The sequence below is a fragment of the Geotrypetes seraphini genome, chromosome 5, assembly GCF_902459505.1.
Source record: "Geotrypetes seraphini chromosome 5, aGeoSer1.1, whole genome shotgun sequence".
NCBI lineage: Eukaryota > Metazoa > Chordata > Amphibia > Gymnophiona > Dermophiidae > Geotrypetes > Geotrypetes seraphini.
In genome coordinates this window covers 142,414,495-142,433,407 of record NC_047088.1, presented here as the reverse complement: position 1 = coordinate 142,433,407, position 18,913 = coordinate 142,414,495, and the positions used below count along the sequence as shown (strand labels likewise).

General features: G+C 45.2%; 1 protein-coding gene across 3 annotated transcripts in view; it reads right to left on the bottom strand.

Moving 5' to 3' along the window:
* Window positions 1-18,913, bottom strand: part of CCNYL1 (cyclin Y like 1) — a 237,108-nt gene that overhangs the window by 53,964 nt on the left and 164,231 nt on the right. For all 3 annotated transcript variants that reach the window (XM_033946302.1, XM_033946299.1, XM_033946301.1), the window contains one exon: window positions 1,622-1,788. In XM_033946302.1, the coding sequence (XP_033802193.1) occupies window positions 1,622-1,788 (167 nt within the window). The remainder of the gene's footprint in view (window positions 1-1,621; window positions 1,789-18,913) is intronic.

The window sequence follows — 18,913 nt, the reverse complement described above, 5'->3', positions numbered from 1 at the left end:
GCAGAAAACCGTGAGCGGTGGTTCCTCATGTCATCCGAAAGCATTCCCTCTGATGTTGCGATGTCAGAGAGAAGGCTTCCAGTTCAGGCCCAGGACACGTGTAGGAGCCCCCGCCCACGGCTTTATGCACACTGTGGCAGCGAGGAGGAGGGAGCCGGCCAGATGATAACACCAGGGGCGGCAATGAAAACACCGCTTTGCACTGCGGGCCAGATTCGGCCTGCAGGTCTTGAGTTTGACACCTATTTGTAGATTAATATTCATATCTGCAACTCGAAGCCAGACTAAATGTCTCATGGCCACAGACACTGAAGAGCACTTGAAGTCAATTTAAAAATATCGTTAGCAGATCGAACCATATACTTCTGTAGTTGAGTGAGAATGCGAACAATAGACAAACTCCTTGAGATGTTTAGAAGAATGATATCTTTCAAAACCAGGAAATTTTTTGAGAAGACGTTTAATATAACAGGAAAAATTGTAATTTATAACCCTGTTCACCAGCATGGAAGATGACAGCCAAATCTGTCCAGAGTTCGCCCCTCTCAGCTTGGTGGTACTGATGCATAAACCTTGGATGGATTAGATTTCTTTAGAGTAGATTCCACCACTGAAGACTGGTGTTGAAGATCCTGCTTGTCAAAACCTGGTTTAGAGATTATGCTATAAAAAGAGTCCAACTTTCTGGGAGCCACAGTTATAGTGAGAGGGGTCTCCTAATTTTTATGAAAGGTTTCTTAAGGATACCATGTAATGGTAGTTTTAAGAGCTCTTTAATAGGGTGTTCGGAATCTAGAGTCTCCAGGAATTCAGCAATATGGGCAAAATCAGCCTCAAGATTGACAGAGAGGTCTTCACCCAATTCTCTCAGTAGGAGATTTCACTCTAGGAGGAGACTAGCATGGAGATATTTCTTCCGATGTGTCATAAGGTTCAGTAGAAGAAAGAAGTGTGCATCAGAATCGTACTGAATATCAGAGTCGACCAACGATTGCGTAGACACCAGCAGTGTGGGTCAGTTAGAGAAATGGGCTGTTGGTACCTGTTTAAATTCAATCAATGAGCACGACATCGACAAGAAGACTGCCTCAGCCAAATCAAACTCAATGGCTGAGATGGAAGAAAAGGCCCCGTTGACGAGCACCCATGAAGAGGAAAAAGAAATTAAAACACCTTTTTTTTTTTTAAACAATAAACGGGAGAAAAAAGAATAAAGATAAGAAAAAAAAAAAGAACACGAGAGCAGGAAGGCAACTAGGCAAAAATTGAACAATGTTCAAAAATACGACTTCTTAGCTCCGCAGAAAACTAAGAATTGAAGAGGAGCTGCGTACCTACATCGGACGGGAAGGCACTCGCGCATGCACAGTGCAGTCAGTCACAAACTTTCTAAAGTTCTTAAAGTGGCACTACATTTTTAAAGCTGTCCGTACCGGGGCTCCATGGATTACGTCACCCACATGTAAGAATATGCTGCCTGCTTGTCGTTGATATATATGGCATCAAGTAAACCCCTCTGACATCCTGGATTCACAGCATTGTAGTTATCGCTATTAAATATTTGCCTTGGTTTCTTTTGCTTAACTATTGTGTGGGAAAACATACAAACCCTGCCACTTACATGTCCTCAACTGTAATGTCCTTCAAGATCTGGCAATAATCCACATTCCAAACAGCCTGATCATCCCACACTTTTGAAGCCAGTAGTATAGCTCCCAGAACAATCCTCTTCCAGTTACTGGGACAGATGTCAATCTCAGCATACGTCAGAAGTCTTTCCAGGTAAACCTAGTAAGATAAGCAGTCCTTTTAGATCTCAGCCCACATTCCAAATTGTACATGTATAGTAAAAGTAGGGAAAGGGAATGAGAACACGAGCTACTTAACCATACATGACCAACCCTTCAACATTCTCTACAAGTAAAAAGCAAAGCTGTATGTCACAAACCAGGGAGCTAACTGGACCTCTGACACAGCCTCAATAAGGATTAATGTGTGCAGATATAACAGTTCCTAGGAAGTATAGAACTGATTAAATTTTTTTCAAAAATTGCCCAGAAAAGCTAAAATTCTCAATTTATGTAGAGTGCATATTCATTTCTGTGAATTTTCAGAATAAGCCATAAGGGTTTATATTTAACTTTTCTCCAAAGAGAAACCCAGATACTTACTTGTACTAGATTATTCATTCAACCTAGATTCAGCTTCTGATAGTTTAATGGAGTACCTCTATTGATGTTATCAGAATCACTGTAGCTTTGTCTCATCACAAGTGCAGATGTCATGTCAGCAAACTATTAATATGCTAAAAGAACTACTGGGTCTCACAAGAAAAATAGTTAAAAACAAAATATAAATCAAAAAATGTTATTAGCCAAGTGATGGAAGTACCCACTGAAAAAACATTTACTTAAAGTGGAGAAAAAGACTCAATCTTATAGACGGCAACCAAATGAGTTTTTTAGCCATTCAACTTTTGTATCATAGGCAAAAAACTCAACAATTATCAAAAATGTAATTTTCAAAATGGGATATCACCCCACCACTGTGCACAGGGAAAAAGGAAAAAAGAACAAGAGACACTGTTACACATATCTTCACATCATGGTGTTACTCTCTCAAAGCGTACTGCTCAAATCCAATGCATCAATCTTCCTGCTACATCATTCACAGCATTGGAGTGAAGACAAGTGGATCTAAATTCCACCAAGGCTCTTGTTTCACCATGTGACTGCGTCAGGGAAATTTCCAAATAACTCACTCTCTCTACTCTGCGCACTGCTTGGCTCCAAAATGGCGCCCAGGTTAAAGCCCCGCAACTCATGACATCATTTCCGCTGGGACCAAAAAATAAAAAAAACAACCCCCCCCAAAAAAAAAAAACCAAACAAACAAACAAAAAAACCTGATTAATAAAACACGCACCATTCAATTTTCTGGTTGAGTCCTTTAGGCCAGATAGTATCTTTGCTCGCTCTGGTGTAAACTGGTCTTCACATCTTTAGCATAGGAGAGTCTGTAGTCGTCTTCTTAGACTTGAGAAGGGTGGCAATGACCACTTCCGATTACTCTTTGCTTTTACAGCATGGCTCTTGAACATGAAGCATTAGAGCAAAGTGATCTGGATCCTCCATGCATACCAGACCCTGCAAGATGAGGTCTGGATGCACTGGCAACTGTGATCTATGCGAAGGCACATCAGATCTGCGTGCCACCAGAATGACCTTTCCCTGATGATTTGCAATCTGTTGAAGGACTCAGCCCATCATGGGCCAGGGAGGAAAGATGTACAACAGTAAGCCTCGAGACCACAGCTAGACTAGAGCATCTAGACCAGTGTATTGTGGCGATATTCTGGGTGTACTGCAAGATGACAGCGAGGAGAGGCACTGGCTGACTGCTTACAGGATGTGTCTCTTGCGGGAAGAGGCATGTCTTAAAGACCTAGTCAGACAACACCGGTGCCTCTCCTCCTCCAGTGTAGTAATTGTAGGCTAAGGATCCTGTCTGGAAGGTCTCTGCGCATGCGCAGAAATTGACGTGATGTCACACGTGTGTGTAATGTCTTTGTGTCGACGTCTGCACACATCCAGATGCCCTCCAGCTGTGGTCTCCGAGTTTAGTGTGCCGTGACTTTAAAAAGTTTGCAGGACATTGATCTAGACCCTCGATCTGGGCTCATATCTTCGACTGAAAAACCTGTCCACCTTCTTGTTCTTCGCCGTTGCCATGAGACTGAATTATATAGACCCCAGCGCTAAATAATGACCTGAAAAGTTGTCGTTGACAGTGTCTACTCACCCAGATCCAGAGCCTATCTGCTGAGGAAGTCGGCCTGAACATTGCCCAATCCCGTGACATGCACTGCCGACAGTGCTTGCAGATGACGTTCCACCCAGTTGAAGAACCTCCGGGCTTCTAGACAGAGGTGTACTCGTGGTTCCACCCTGGCAATTGATTTATGCCACCACTGTAGCATTGTCAGAGAAGACTCTGACCACTTGACTTTCCAAAGTATTTTGCAATTTTATCAGAGCTATCCCAGCTCCAGCCTGTAGATCAACCACTTCTTTAGAGAGGATGACCAACACCCTTGAATTGGTCGATGGCTGAAATGAGCTCCCCAGTCGTGGAGACTGGCATCAGTCATGATGACCACCAAGGAAGCTATTTGAAGAGGCATGTCCTTGGATAGGAACTCAGAGTGGAGCCACCAATCCATGCTGGCCCGAGCCTCCAGCATCCAAGGCAGACACTTCTGTAAAGCACCCATCTGCAGAGACCAGCACGAAAGTAATGCATGCTGGAGAGGACACATGTGGACTCTCGCCCAAGGAACCACATCTATAGTGGTCACTATGGAAAGGACTTGAAGACAGTCCCACGCCGATGGAGTTGGCTTGTCCAGGAGACACAAAATCTGTGAGCAAAGCTTCTGTTTGTGCGCCTCTGGAAGACAGACACCGCCAGCAACCGTATTGAACAAGACTCCCAGGTACTCTAGGGATTGAGTCGGCATCAAATTGCTCTTTTGGTAATTCAGAATCCAACCCAGGTCCTCCAGGACTCTGATCACCTGATCACTGTGTGCTGACCCTCGGACGAGGGATCCCTGATCAGCCAGTCATCTAGATAGCAATGCATTTGCAGCCCCATCTTGTGCAGATGAGCTACTAGCATAACTAATCACTTTGGTGAAGTTGAAAGACAGAGCTGAAAATTGATAATTTTCCAGAACATGAAACCTGAGAAACTTTGTGTTCTGGGAAAATTGGAATATGTAAGTAGGCCTCCATCAGATCTAGCGAGGCTAGGATCTCTCCTAGTCACCGCTACTATGACAGATCAAACTATGTCCACGCGAAAGCACGGAACTTTGAGCGCTGCATTTACATAAGTAAGGTCCAGAATGGGTCTCCAATCATTGGAGCCTTTCTTTGGCACGATAAAGTATATAGACTATCTATCAAAGTCCAAGTCTTAAGGCAGCACAGGCTCTATAGCTTGAATATCTAACAACCTTCTCAAAGTGGCTTGAAATTTTATTGCCTTTTCCGGGTGCCCAGTGGGAAAGTCCACAAACCAATCAGTTACAGGCCAGGAAAACTCCAGCTTGTAGTCAGACCTGAATTATGTCCAGAACCTAATAGTCAGATGAAATCTGGATCCAGGGCTGTAGAAATGCAGAGGGGCGACCTCCAATTTGGAGAAAGACCTCCCTTGACCTGGCGTCATTGTGCTTTCTTGGTGGAGGATGCAGCATGAGGTGCCGAGGTCTGGGTATGTCTGGATCCTGAAAACCTTTGCCTGTAGCTCTGGGAGAATCTCTGGGAAGTAGAACTGGAATATTGTTGACAGTGCCTAGAGCCACAAAAACTAGAACGCCCTGAGCCTCCAAAGGCTGTAGGTTGGCTATCAGGCAGGGTCTTAGGACAACAGGAAGATACCCAAACATGCAGTTCATGAGATCGCCAAGTCCATTGTCACTATATATTGTACTGTTAAACACCCAACTTGTCCAGGTCTCAGCACTTAAGCATTTATCAGGGACTAGGTTAAATAATTAAAAAGAGCATTTAGAAGCAAAACCTATAGACTAAAATATATGACAATGAACAGTGCTTAGAAAAGTAGACTAAATAAAGAAATCGACCACCAAAAAGCCTACTTGCATATTCTCACAAATAAAAAAAGGCAATTAATACAAACTCTTCATATTTATACGTACCTGTAGACATGGACACAAAACCTGCTTTAAAATGATCTCGCCAATTTACAAATAAAAAGTGCTAACGTTAAAAAGTCTGACTACAAAGAATGGCAGTTAAAAGGGTTTATAAATATAGGAGACACTTCTTTGGTAGGTGTGGATCAGGTAGGTTTTGTTAAGGGCCATTTGGCGGGCCACAATGTTCGGAAGCTTTTGCTTGCTTTGGTTCATTGTGCTTCACGGCGGAAGCCAGCGTTGGCTATTAGTTTCGACTCCGAAAAAGCCTTTGATAGAGTGGAGTGGGCTTTCCTCTTCCCGTTGTTGAGGTACTATGGGATGGATGGGTTCTTCATGAGAGCTCTTTGTGCCCTTTATTCCCACCCTGTTGTGGCAGTGTTGGTGAATGGGGTCGCTTCTCCAAACTTCTTGCTCCAGCGGGGAACTCGTCAGGGATGTCCCTTGTCCCCTTTGCTTTATATTTTATTTTTGGAACCCTTGTTAATCTGCCTTCGTCACCATCCACAGATTCCTGGTGTGGAGATGGGGGATTCTTCCCTGCGATGTATGGCATTTGCTGATGATGTTGACTGACCCGGTCTCGGGCCTCCCTAGATTGTTGGAACTGTTTCGACGGTTCGGGGAGCTCTTGGGCCTTAAACTTAATGTGTCCAAATCGGAGACGCTCCCTCTTCATCTCAGTGTCTCTAATGTGTGGGCAGATTTCCCGCTTAAAGAGGCCTCACAACAGGTGAAATATCTGGGTGTCATAATACCTTCTTCCCTGGCACGCCTCTATGAGCTCAACGTGAGGCCCCTGATCCGGAGCTCGGTTGAGAATCTTCGGCTGTGGGGTGCTCTGCCGGTCTCCCTTGCGGGACGTATCTTTTTGTATAATATGATGATTGTTCCTCGGTGGCTCTATTTGTTTCAAACTCTCCCACTGTGGTTGCGACGTGGGGACATGGCTTTGAGGACTTTCTTGTGGCGTGGTCGACGGCCCCGGTTGTCTCTCCGCATTTTGATGTTGCCGGAGGAGCAGGGGGGCTTCGGTCTTTTGGATCTCCGCGCTTATAACTTAGCATGTGGTACCAGACTGATTCGGGACTGGTATATGGAGAGCTCCTCTTTCTTAATGTTTCCATTGCACAGGGACTTTTTACTCCCTATTTCTGGTTTGTTTTTGTTACATGCTCCATCTGTCCAGTTGGACCCTGTCCAGCGGGGTCATGTAGTCTGGTCTTACATGAGACTTATTTGGAAAATACTTTGTAAGAACCTGGGTATCAATTATAGTATATCTCCTTTACTGCCCCTGGTGGGTAATTTGCAATTCAAACCGGGTAGTGACAGCAGAGTATTTCGGCTTTGGCATGCTCATGGGGTCCACAAGGTAGGGGATGTTCTTTCTGATGGGGGCGCCCTCCTTTCTTCTGCCGAATTGGGGTCGTTATATGGGTTGGATAGCGTGGATGCTTTGGGCTACTTGCAGCTCCGCCACTATGTTCGCAGTCTTGATGGGGACCATAGAAACATAGAAACAGATGGCAGATAAGGGCCCACGGCCCATCTAGTCTGCCCAGCTTAATGTCCCTCCCCTACCTTTGCCCTGTGAATAGATCCCATGTGCCGATCCCATTTGGCCTTAAAATCAGGCACGCTGCTGGCCTCAATCACCTGTAGTGGAAGACTATTCCAGCGATCAACCACTCTTTCAGTGAAAAAGAATTTCCTGGTGTCACCTCGTAGTTTCCCGCCCCTGATTTTCAACGGATGCCCTCTTGTTGTCGTGGGACCCTTGAAAAAGAAGATATCTTCCTCCGCCTCGATGCGGCCCGTAAGATACTTGAACGTCTCGATCATGTCTCCCCTCTCTCTGCGCTCCTCGAGCGAGTATAGCTGTAATTTGTCAAGCCGTTTTTCGTATGGTAGATCCTTGAGTCCCGAGACCATCCGGGTGGCCATTCTTTGCACCGACTCCAGTCTCAGCACATCCTTACGATAATGCGGCCTCCAGAATTGCACACAGTATTCCAGGTGGGGCCTCACCATGGATCTATACAATGGCATAATGACTTCCGCCTTACGACTGACGAAACCCCTTCGTATGCAGCCCATGATTTGTCTTGCCTTGGACGAAGCCTGCTCCACTTGATTGGCAGACTTCATGTCCTCACTGACGATTACCCCCAAGTCTCGTTCTGCTACCGTTTTTGCTAGGATCTCGCCATTAAGGGTATAAGACCTGCATGGATTCTGGCTGCCCAGGTGCATAACTTTGCATTTTTTGGCATTGAAGTTGAGTTGCCATGTCCTAGACCATCGCTCCAGTAGGAGTAGGTCGTGCATCATGTTGTCGGGCACTGAACCTTCGTCTGTTGTGCATTTGCCCACTACATTACTCAGTTTGGCGTCATCGGCGAATAATGTTATTTTACCTCGAAGCCCTTCTGCCAAGTCACTTATAAAGATGTTGAATAGGATTGGGCCCAAGACTGAGCCCTGTGGTACTCCACTAATCACCTCTGTCATTTCGGAGGGGGTGCCGTTCACCACCACCCTTTGGAGCCTACCTCCAAGCCAACTCCCAACCCATTTCGTCAATGTGTTACCTAATCCTATAGAACTCATCTTGCTCAGTAACCATCTGGGTGTTTCTGTGGCGCGGGACCTTGGGAGGTGTTTGGCTTTGGGGGAGGACGTGGCTTCACGTCTTCGTTATTATGTTGATGTCCTGGGCCCCCTCTTGCAAACTGAACGGGCTGATTGGCTGGCGGGGCATGGAGTGCTGACTTGGGGCACAATTCCGTCTGCATTGATCTCTCATTTGCGTGCAATATCTTGTAACATGTTACATAGGGAAATTTATTCATAGGGTTTTTATCTCTCCTCACAGAGCGTGCCGGGCAGGTTTTGCTACCCATGCTTGTTGCCCCAAATGTCCTGTGAATCCTGCTTCCCTGGGTCATATGTTTTGGGCATGCCCCTTAGTACGAGCCTTTTGGAAGTATGTGTGGGTCTTTTTGTCCTCCTTGTTTCCCATGCTACCTGGCTGTACCCCATCTCTTGCTCTTTTTTATAATGAGGCTGTGCTTCACAGCTGCTCTGTTGGGCAACGGCAGCTGATTTTTAAGGCTCTTCTCTTGGCTAAGAAAGTCATTTTGACTTATTGGCGAGAGCCACATGCTCCCTCTTTTTCTCGATGGCAGGTGTCTCTCTATGACTTGGCTCTTTTGGAAAGGAGGGCTGCGGGCGCTCATGATGAGCGCCAGTGGTCTAGATTTCAGGATATTTGGGAAGAGTATTGGCTGTCCCTTTCTCACCAAGAGAGGAGCTTGCTCTTAAATTGTTAGCTCTTGCTGGGGCTTTTCGTCTTCCTCTGTAGTTTTTTCTTGCTTCCCTCCTTTGGGGGGGTTTCACTTTTTCTTTTTCTCTTTCTTCTTTTTCTTGCTTCGTTTCTTTCTCTACTTCGTCTATTATGTATTTGTCTGACACAGGTTTGGGAGTGGGGGTGGGTGGTAGGGGGGTGGCTTGGGCTCTTGTTTTTTCATTGCATTGTTCTCGGTTTGGGGTTGTGTGGGTTTCCTGGGGGTGGGTTTCAGTAGGTTTCTACAAAGAAAAAACTGTATTGAGCATTTCTTGTTGCTGTATCATCTGCTTTTTGTTGTGTTTTTGACCTGTGCTTTTTGCTTGCCCGGTGGGGCGGGTATTCTGGTTTGGCGGATGTCCAATTGCATTGTTATGTTTTGTGTGTTGTAGTTTTGCTCAATAAAGAAATATTATATATAAAAAAAAAAATATAGGAGACAAGTGAGCTAGAATAAAAAGTGACCAAATAACAAGCATGTCCAACTTCGGACAGGTCGTGATCTACTTTTTCTGTCCAAAAGTGCCAGTGATCTATCACCATGAAAATTAAGTTTCAAATTAAATTTTAACCCAATAAAGTTGGAGGTTTCCCCCCACCCCCATTTTTAATTAACCTTCTGTCATTTACACTTGGATATGATCAACTGTTAAGCAAATACAAAACAGAGAGATGAAGATCCAGTAAGAACTGCAAGAAGAAATGGAAAGTATATTTTTTCTTAAAGTTTTGAGTAATAACTTTCTTTAACTTTTATTGTGTAATTTGTGTTAAATTTAGGTTGAGTATTGATCCAGGCTAATCTTGCACAATCTTTAATATTTCACTCTTGCTCATTAGTGAGACGTCTGAGCCTGCATTTCATCCACCAGCTTTTTGAAGTTGGGTGAATATTACTTGAGGGCCAGACTCAGGGAATCCTGGAGATGTTCATCTGTCATGTTGGAATGTTGTGTACTCTGTCATTTTCAGATGGGAAAACGCAGATTCACACAAAATCGGTTGAACCGAAACAGGAGTGTACAGCTTCACTGCATCTTCTCAAGTTGGGAAATTTGTCTCTAGGCACAAGCTTCCAAAACGATTCTTGCTCAGCATGGGTCTTAAGAAAAATGTCATTTTTAAGGGTTAATATTTCGTTTTCAAGAGATGGCTTGTTCAATGAGTAATTTTTACTGATAGTAGCTGCAGTTTCTTTAATGGCCACATCTACTTTGAATGGATATGACAAGTACTCCACAACTGTTTCAATTTTTTAGAAGTCATAGAATCTCTTTTCGAATTCCTGGAAAACACAACAGATGTCTGTCACATACTTCTTGTTCTGAAAAACAAAATTTGGAAATTGTCCCAGATGGTCCTGCATATTAGGAAAATGATCAAAAGCATTGGTTGCAAGGTCAGTCATCATTAGCTCAAATTTGCTCATGTAGGATGTAACTGTACTCATCATCTCACCAATGCATTTGTTTTTACCTTGTAGTTCAACATTCATATTACTTAATTAGCCTGTACAGTCAGTGAGAAATTGCAGATCATATAACCACTCCTCATCTTCCAACTCTGCTTGGTCATCTCCCCTCTCCATCAAAAAACTTCTTATTTCATTCAGCAAATCACGAAATCTTTGCAGAAATTTGTACCTACTTAGCCACCTTACGCAGAGATGCAGAGAACTCCAAGCAGTGGAGGAGGAAGATAGAGTTGCAGAGAACATCATCGAGGAAGAAGTCCGAGAGCTGGAGAAGTTCATAGAGTAGGCGTACAGGGAGGCCGTGGAAAATCACCAGCAACAGTGGAACTGCTGAGATACGCCTACAGAGTGTGGACAACCCGACGGACAACCACCACGAAGGAATGGGTGACACAGCAGTGAGAATGAAGGACACGGACCTACAGCTGGAAAGATGGATGTACACCAGGGACACGGACCTGTGACTGGAGAATAAAGAGAAGACAGAGAGGACAGCAATCGTCATGGAGGACTCCATCATCAGACAAGTTGAAAGCCACATAACGGGAGGAAGACTGGATTGGCTGGTGACCTACCTACCGGGAGCCAAGGTAGAAGACATAGTGAGCCACATTGACAGGATCATCACAGTGTGGAAGAAGAAGATACGGTGGTGGTGATCCATGTGGGGATGAACGTGAACAACAGGAACTACAACACAGAAGTACTGAAGGACCAGTTCCGGATGCTAGGAAGGAAGCTGAAGACGAGAACACAGAAGATAGCATTCTCGGAGATCCTGCCGGTACCCAGGGCAGACGAGAAGAGACAGCTGGAGCTGAAAGCAGTCAACGTGTAGATGCGGCGCTGGTGTGAGGAAGAAGGATTCCATTTCGTGCGCAACTGGACGACATTCTGGGGGAAGAGCAAGCTATTCAGGAAGGATGGACTCCATCTCAGCAGAGATGGAACAAGGCTACTTGCAAGCAACATCAAGAGAGAAGTTGAGAAGTTTTTAAACTAGGAAGAAGGGGACCGAGAGAGAGAGAGAGAGTCGATGGTTTGTGAACCGGTATACCCGGATACCGTGCAGGAAGATAAGAGGGGAAGACTCACCGGATCACAGGCAAGACAGACCAAAAGGGACACAAGAGGGAAGGAAATGCAAGAAAGGAACAGGCCGCAAACTCAAGTGTATGTACACGAACGCAAGGAGCCTAAGGAATAAGATGGATGAATTAGAAGCTGTGGCACAAAAAGATAACTTTGACATCATCGGAATCACGGAAACATGGTGAACTGAGGAAAACGTCTAGGACACTGTGCTACCGGGCTACAAATTATACCGCAGAGCCAGAGTGGCTCAAAAAGGTGGAGGCATTGCCATATATGTCAAAGAGAGAACTGAATCTACTGGAGAGAACACGCCACAAAATTCCAGGAACAAATGGACTGGAAACGAAGATCGGCATCTATTACCGACCCCCAGGGCAGTCCAAAGAAATTGATGGAGAAATGACGGATGAGATTAAACGCAACTGCAAGGGAGGCAACGCAGTTATCATGGGCAACTTCAACTATCCGGGGATAGACTGGAACCTAGGCACCTCCGGGGCTGCGCTAGGGAGACCAAGTTCCTTGATGCTGTAGACCAGGGGTGTCAAAGTCGGTCCTCGAGGGCCGTAATCCAGTCGGGTTTTCAGGATTTCCCCAATGAATATGCATTGAAAGCAGTGCTTGCACATAGATCTCATGCATATTCATTGGGGAAATCCTAAAAACCCGACTGGATTACGGCCCTCGAGGACCGACTTTGACACCTGTGCTGTAGACGATTGCTTCCTGGAACAACTTGTCAAGGAAACTACAAGAGCAAACTTAATTCTGGACTTAATTCTAAATGGACTGCGAGGACCAGCACAAGGTGTAGAAGTAGAAGGGACGGCACTGAATTTCCGAAAAGGGAATTACGAAGAGATGAGACCCATGGTGGGGAAGAAGATTAAGAAGAGGATAAGCACTATAAAAATGCTAGAGCAAGCTTGGTCCCTTTTTAAGGACACGGTCACCAAGGCGCAAAAAAAAAATATATATATATATATATATATATATATATATATATATATATATATATATATATATATACACACATACACTGCGTATCAATAAGGGATCCAAGAGACAAAAAAACGGCGTGGCTCACTGTAGAGGTTAAGGAAGCAATCAGAGACAAGAAAACTTCATTTAAGGAATGGAAAAGGTCAAAAACTGGAATAAGCACAAACAACATCAACGCAGATGCCATAAGGCGGTAAAAGGGGTCAAAAGAGACTACGATGAAAAAATAGCCAAGGAGGTGAAAAACTTCAATCCATTTTTTCGATATATTAAGGGGAAACGACCCACAAAGGAAGCGGTGGGACCGTTGGATGACCATGGAATAAATGGAGTGCTAAAGGAGGACAAAGCAATCGCCAATAAACTGAACACATTTTTTGTGTCTGTATTTACAGAAGAGGATATACACAGCATACCGGAACCTATCAGGCTATATGCTAGAAACGAAGATGGAAAACTGACAGGGTTGCCGGTCAGTCTAGAAGAGGTATGCAGGCAGATCAATAGGCTTAAGAGCGATAAATCCCCGGGACCGGTAGGTATCCAGCCGATGGGCCATCAAGGAACTGAAAGGAACTATAGATGAACTGCTTCAACTAATAACCAATCTGTCAAACAAATCAGGAAAGATTCCGGAAGACTGGAAGGTGGCGAATGTTACACCGATCTTAAAAAAAGGTTCGAGGGGAGATCTGGGAAACTACAGACTGGTGAGTTTGACCTCTGTACCGGGAAAGATGGTAGAGGTGCTGATAAAGGATTGAATCATTGATCACCTTGATGGACACGGGCTGATGAGGACCAGTCAGCACGGTTTCAGCAAAGGCAGATCTCGTTTGATAAACTTGCTGCACTTCGAGGGAGTAAACAGGCAGATAGACAAGGGCGACCCAGTCGACATTGTATATCTGGATTTTCAGAAGGCGTTCGATAAGGTACCACATGAATGACTACTTCGGAAAATTGCAAGCCAAGGAATCAAGGGTGAAATACTCACCTGGATTACAAACTGGCTGGAGCATAGGAAACAGAGAGTGGGGGTAAATGGACAATACTCGGACTGGAAGAACGTCACTAGTGGGGTGCCACAGGGCTCAGTGTTTGGACCCGTGCTCTTCAACAACTTTATAAATGATCTGGACATTGGTACGACAAGTGAGGTAATTAAATATGTGGACGATACAGTTATTCAAAGTAGTGAAGACACAGGGGGATTGCAAAGATCTGCAACATGACATAATCAGGCTCGAGAAATGGGCATCGACATGGCAGATGAGGTTCAACGTGGATAAGTGTAAAGTGATGCATGTCGGTAACAAATATCTCATGCACAAATACAGGATGTCCAGGGCGGTACTTGGAGACGCCTCCCAGGAAAAAGACTTGAGAGTTCTGATCGACAAGATGATGAAGCCGTTCACGCAATGCGCAGCAAAAAGGGCGAACAGAATGCTAGGAATGATAAAGAAGGGATCACGAACAGATCAGAGAAGGTTATCATGCCACTGTACCGGGCCATGGTGTGCCCTCACCTGGAGTACTGCATCCAGCACTGGTCGCCATACATGAAGGACACGGTACTACTCGAAAGAGTCCAGAGAAGAGCAACTAAAATGGTTAAGGGGCTGGAGGAGTTGCTGTACAGCGAGAGATTAGAGAAACTGAGCCTCTTTTCCCTTGAAAAGAGGAGACTGAGAGGGGACACGATCAAAACATTCAAGATAATGAAGGGAATAGACTCAGTAGATAAAGACAGGTTTGTTCAACCTCTCCAAGGAAGGGAGAACGAGAGGGAACTCTCTAAAATTGAAAAAGGATAAATTCCATACAAACGTAAGGAAGTTCTTTTTCACCCAGAGAGTGGTAGAAAACTGGAACGCTCTTCCAGAGTCTGTCGTAGGGGAAAACAGTTGGACAAGTTCCTGCTCAACTGGAAAGTACGCAGGTGAGGCTGGACTCATTTACAGCACTGGTCTTTGACCTAGGGTCCACCACGTGAGCCAACTGCTGGGCACGATGGACCACTGGTCTGACCCAGCAGCGGCAATTCTTATGTTCTTAAGAATACAGGAGGAGCAAGAAAATCAATAATAAAAACAAGCAGATAGAAGTCTCCCCTGTACAAGATAGGCCATCGAGGAGCAGGTCAGTGTCCAGCAAAAGGAAACAAAGGCCAACCCAGAACCACAAGGCCCGCGATGAGTACAAAGCCAGACTAGCATTTTATGGTATAAATTCCCTCCAAAGTACAGGCAATTGAACAGCAAGCCATACACCCCATGCCACACAACAAGCACCCATCATGCACACTACATCCAGATCAACAGTCAGTCCATTCACACCACCCCTCCCAAGCACAGCCCCCCTCCTATCCCTGGAATACAGGTAGGGTGACTCAAAGAGGCCAATGTCAGGGAGCGCTGCCTCCAAATGAATGGGAGCCTGATTCAAATAAAGTAAAATATCGTCCACAAACAAACTGATTTTACATCCCCCCCCCCAAAATTCCCTGAACACTAGGAGAATGTCGTATCTTGAGGGCAAGAGGCTCAATAGCCAAAAGAAATAGTAGTGGAGATAGTGGACAACCCTGTCGAGTTTCCCGTTGCAGCTTGAACGCATCCGTCAAACTCTCATTGATGAGCAGCTGAGCCCGGGGATTAGTATACAATGCTCTAATCCAATCCAAAAAAAACCCCATGAAACCGAAGCCCTCCAAGAGCTGAAACAGGTATTCTCAAGAAACACTATAAAATGCTTTCTCCATATCTATGCCCGCCACTACACATTATCCCAACCTTGTCCTTATGCTCGTGGATGGCCTTCAGCACTTTCAGCAAATTCATGGATGCATAGTGACCAGGTACAAAGCCCACCTGATCCGGGTGGATCAGGTCCGGCAAAAAAACAATTGAGATGCCACGCCAATGTCATAGCCAACACTTTGACATTCTGATCCAGGAGGGAGATAGGTCGGAAGGAGTCTGTCATAGGGGAAATCACCCTCCAGGGATTCAAGACAAAGTTAGACAAGTTCCTGGTGAACAAGAGCGTATGCTGGTAGAGCTAGTCTCAGATAGGGCGCTGGTCTTTGACCAGAGGGCTGCCGCGTGAGCGGACTTCTGGGCATGATGAACCACTGGTCTAACCCAGCAGCGGCAATTCTAAAAAAAAAAAAAAAAAGGTGCAGAACTCAGAGTCCTGATACAAATGAGGGGGCAATTTCCAAGAGGAGGTCCGACCCATGGGGACTGTCTGCCCACCGGTGCATGATCAGAAATTATGCTTTCATATATCTCAGAATGAGTGGCCATGGAAAAGAGACGCTTATCTAGGAGAATATAGTCCAACCAAGCATGGGAGTAAAAGTTAAGTCAGTATCATAAGGGTGCAGGGTGTGCCAGACATCTACCAAGTTCAAATGCTGGGCAAGAAAGCCCACCCCCTGGTTGTCATGATCCCAGGTGCGCATCCGGTGCGGCTTACAATCCATTCTGGAGTTCGCGGTGATATTAAGGTCCCCACCCAAAACCAATTGATAGTCAGAATGCTGAGAGATATGGGCTAGAACAGAAGAAAATAATTTATGACAGTAAACATTAGTAGCATACAAGTTACACAACATCAATTTAAGGCCCCAGAGCTCTCCCAGGACCATTACAAATCGGCCCTCCTTGTCTTGAATTTGTTTATGGAGATGAAAAGGGAGACTCTTATGTAGGAGAAAGGCCACCCTCCTCTATCGACCCACGAAGGCTGACGAGAACACCTTCCCCACCCAGCCAGCCACATTTGAGGTTGGCATGTTTCAGCTGAGAGAGATGCGTTTCTTGTAGGAAGGCGATGTCAGTGCCTATTTTGCGAAGACTGGACAGCACTCTAGATCGTTTAACTGGTGACTTAATACCATCCACGTTAAACGTAATCACTGAGTTCAGCCGTAGTAATCTGCAAATTCAGCCATACTATTCCTGGAAAAGAGAGAAGTCAAACAGCAACATATCAACACCAGCCGGGCCCCGTGGCTGTACGAGAAAAGTAAGCCAACACAACAGGATCACAAAATCCATTCAGAACCCCAAACATTCCCCAAACACCACACATACCTCCATACATACCGTCACACACACATCCAGACAAACTCACCCCCCCCCCCGCCCCCCACAACCAACCACCCCCCCTTTCCAAACCCATCCCATGTTTCCTGTACACAATCCCAAATCCGATCCCGCTTTCTACCCAGAGGAGACTTCCACCCCCCGGAAACAAATCCCAAGATACAACCATGCAAACATAATGGAGAAACTGGCAAGATCAACTCAAAGTCATGCCCGAGATATCTGGCAACATTTAGTGACTCGGGCCCAAGAAGAGTCAGTAGGAAGGGTGGTAGGTCAAACCCGAGACTCTCCAGTGATGAAGACAGAAGCCCAGGCACAGGAATCACCACGAACAGACGATAAAGGAACTGGCAACGATCCCAGCCACAGCCATGAGGGCAGCCGAGAAACTCAAGTTTCAAGTTTATTAGAGTTTTTGATTAATCGCTTAATCATACTTCAAAGCGATGAACATACATAAAAAAACATTTTAAATTACAATATTAAAAGTATTACTATATTTAAACATAAACATTAAAATAAACTAGACTATATACAAACTTAACAAACAAGAAAAAGGCGAAGGGGATTTGAACTACATATTATTATAGAAAGAGTAGTCGGGGAAAAACATAAGCTGCCATTTATAGAATTGTGGCTAGCGGCGCCTATATAAAAGCATAGGAACCTGAAATGTAGGTGAGGGTTTTAAAGGCCTACATTTCAGGTGTCTAAATTTATGGAGAATCACACTTAGCAGCGTTTAATTATGCTTTACCCATAGAAACAACCACTCGGGCGTTAGACACCACTAAGGGCTCCTTTTACTAAGCTGCGTTAGGACATTAGCACGCAGAGTAGTGTGCATTATGGCTGCGTTAGGTGGTGCGTGTGGTAAATTATGTATTATTGCGTGGCAATCAATGCGCTAATGTCCTAACGTGAATCTGGGTGGACATAGGGGTGTAACGGAGGTGTGATATAGGTGGGTCCCAGAAACTATGTAGCGTGCGATCTAGCCAGACGCGTAGCTCGGCTCAAACATGTTTATCGCGTCCCTGTTTAACGCCACTAAAATAGGTATAGTTAATAGTTTATTTATGGCGTGTGCTGCGTATGGTAACTAACGCACGGTACTGCATGTGATGACATCACCTTACACTACTTTCAGCCAATAAAACAGGACAGGAAGCTCAGGCATCCAGGAAGTGTTGGCAGTCATGGCTGTTTACAGCTGTGCTGCACCACTAGCGATCCTCTTGATAGAGGTAGAACATGCACAGCCACAGGGTGAGGACCATCCACCACAAGATGTGCATGATGAGGCACCCCCCCAGCAGAGACCAGGAGCAGTAGGCCAGTTTCAGCAACAGCAGAAGCGTGGATGGCCTCTTAGGCCCGAACAACAGCCACGTCTCCCTCGCCTCTTTCATGTTCAGAGGCTGTTTCGAGGCCAGAGGGAAGACCTTCTTCACGCAGAGGGTGGTGAACACCTGGAATATGCTTCCAGAGGAGGTGGTAGAGCAGAGTACGACTTTGGGGTTCAAAAGGGGATTGGACGAGTTCATGAAGGAAAAGGGGATCCATGGATACAATTAGAGGGTTACTATACAGTACAGAAGGCTGTAAAGTAATAGAATAGTAGAGTAATAGATCACTACAGGTCATTGACCTGGGGGGCCACTGCGGGAGCGGACTGCTGGGCGTGATGGACCTATGGTCTGACTCAGCAGAGGCAATGCTTATGTGCTTAAAGTGCATGGTCAAATACAACATTATTAATAAATCCAAGATTAAGAATTATTACTCAAACGCATCTTTGAAAAGGAATGTTTTTAAATTAGTTTTAAATTTATCAATATTATTTTCTTCTCTTAAATAAATTGGAAGAGAATTCCAGATTTGTGGGGCAGTAACGGAAAAGATAAATTGTCGTCACTAGCAGATCTCATAGGTGCAGGCAGCTCTCCATAGGGCAGGAACATGCAAAAGCCCCAGGCCAATGTCCAGGAACAGGTACACTCTGATTCACAGGTGATTCGTGATGGAAACAGCAAACACAGCACAAGAGGAAAATCAAGCCGGCAGATTGCCCACAAATGTGCGGGCCTCCTCAACTGTAGCCAATGTTACCGAGGTTCCATTCCTCCAGACCCGCAGCTTAGCAG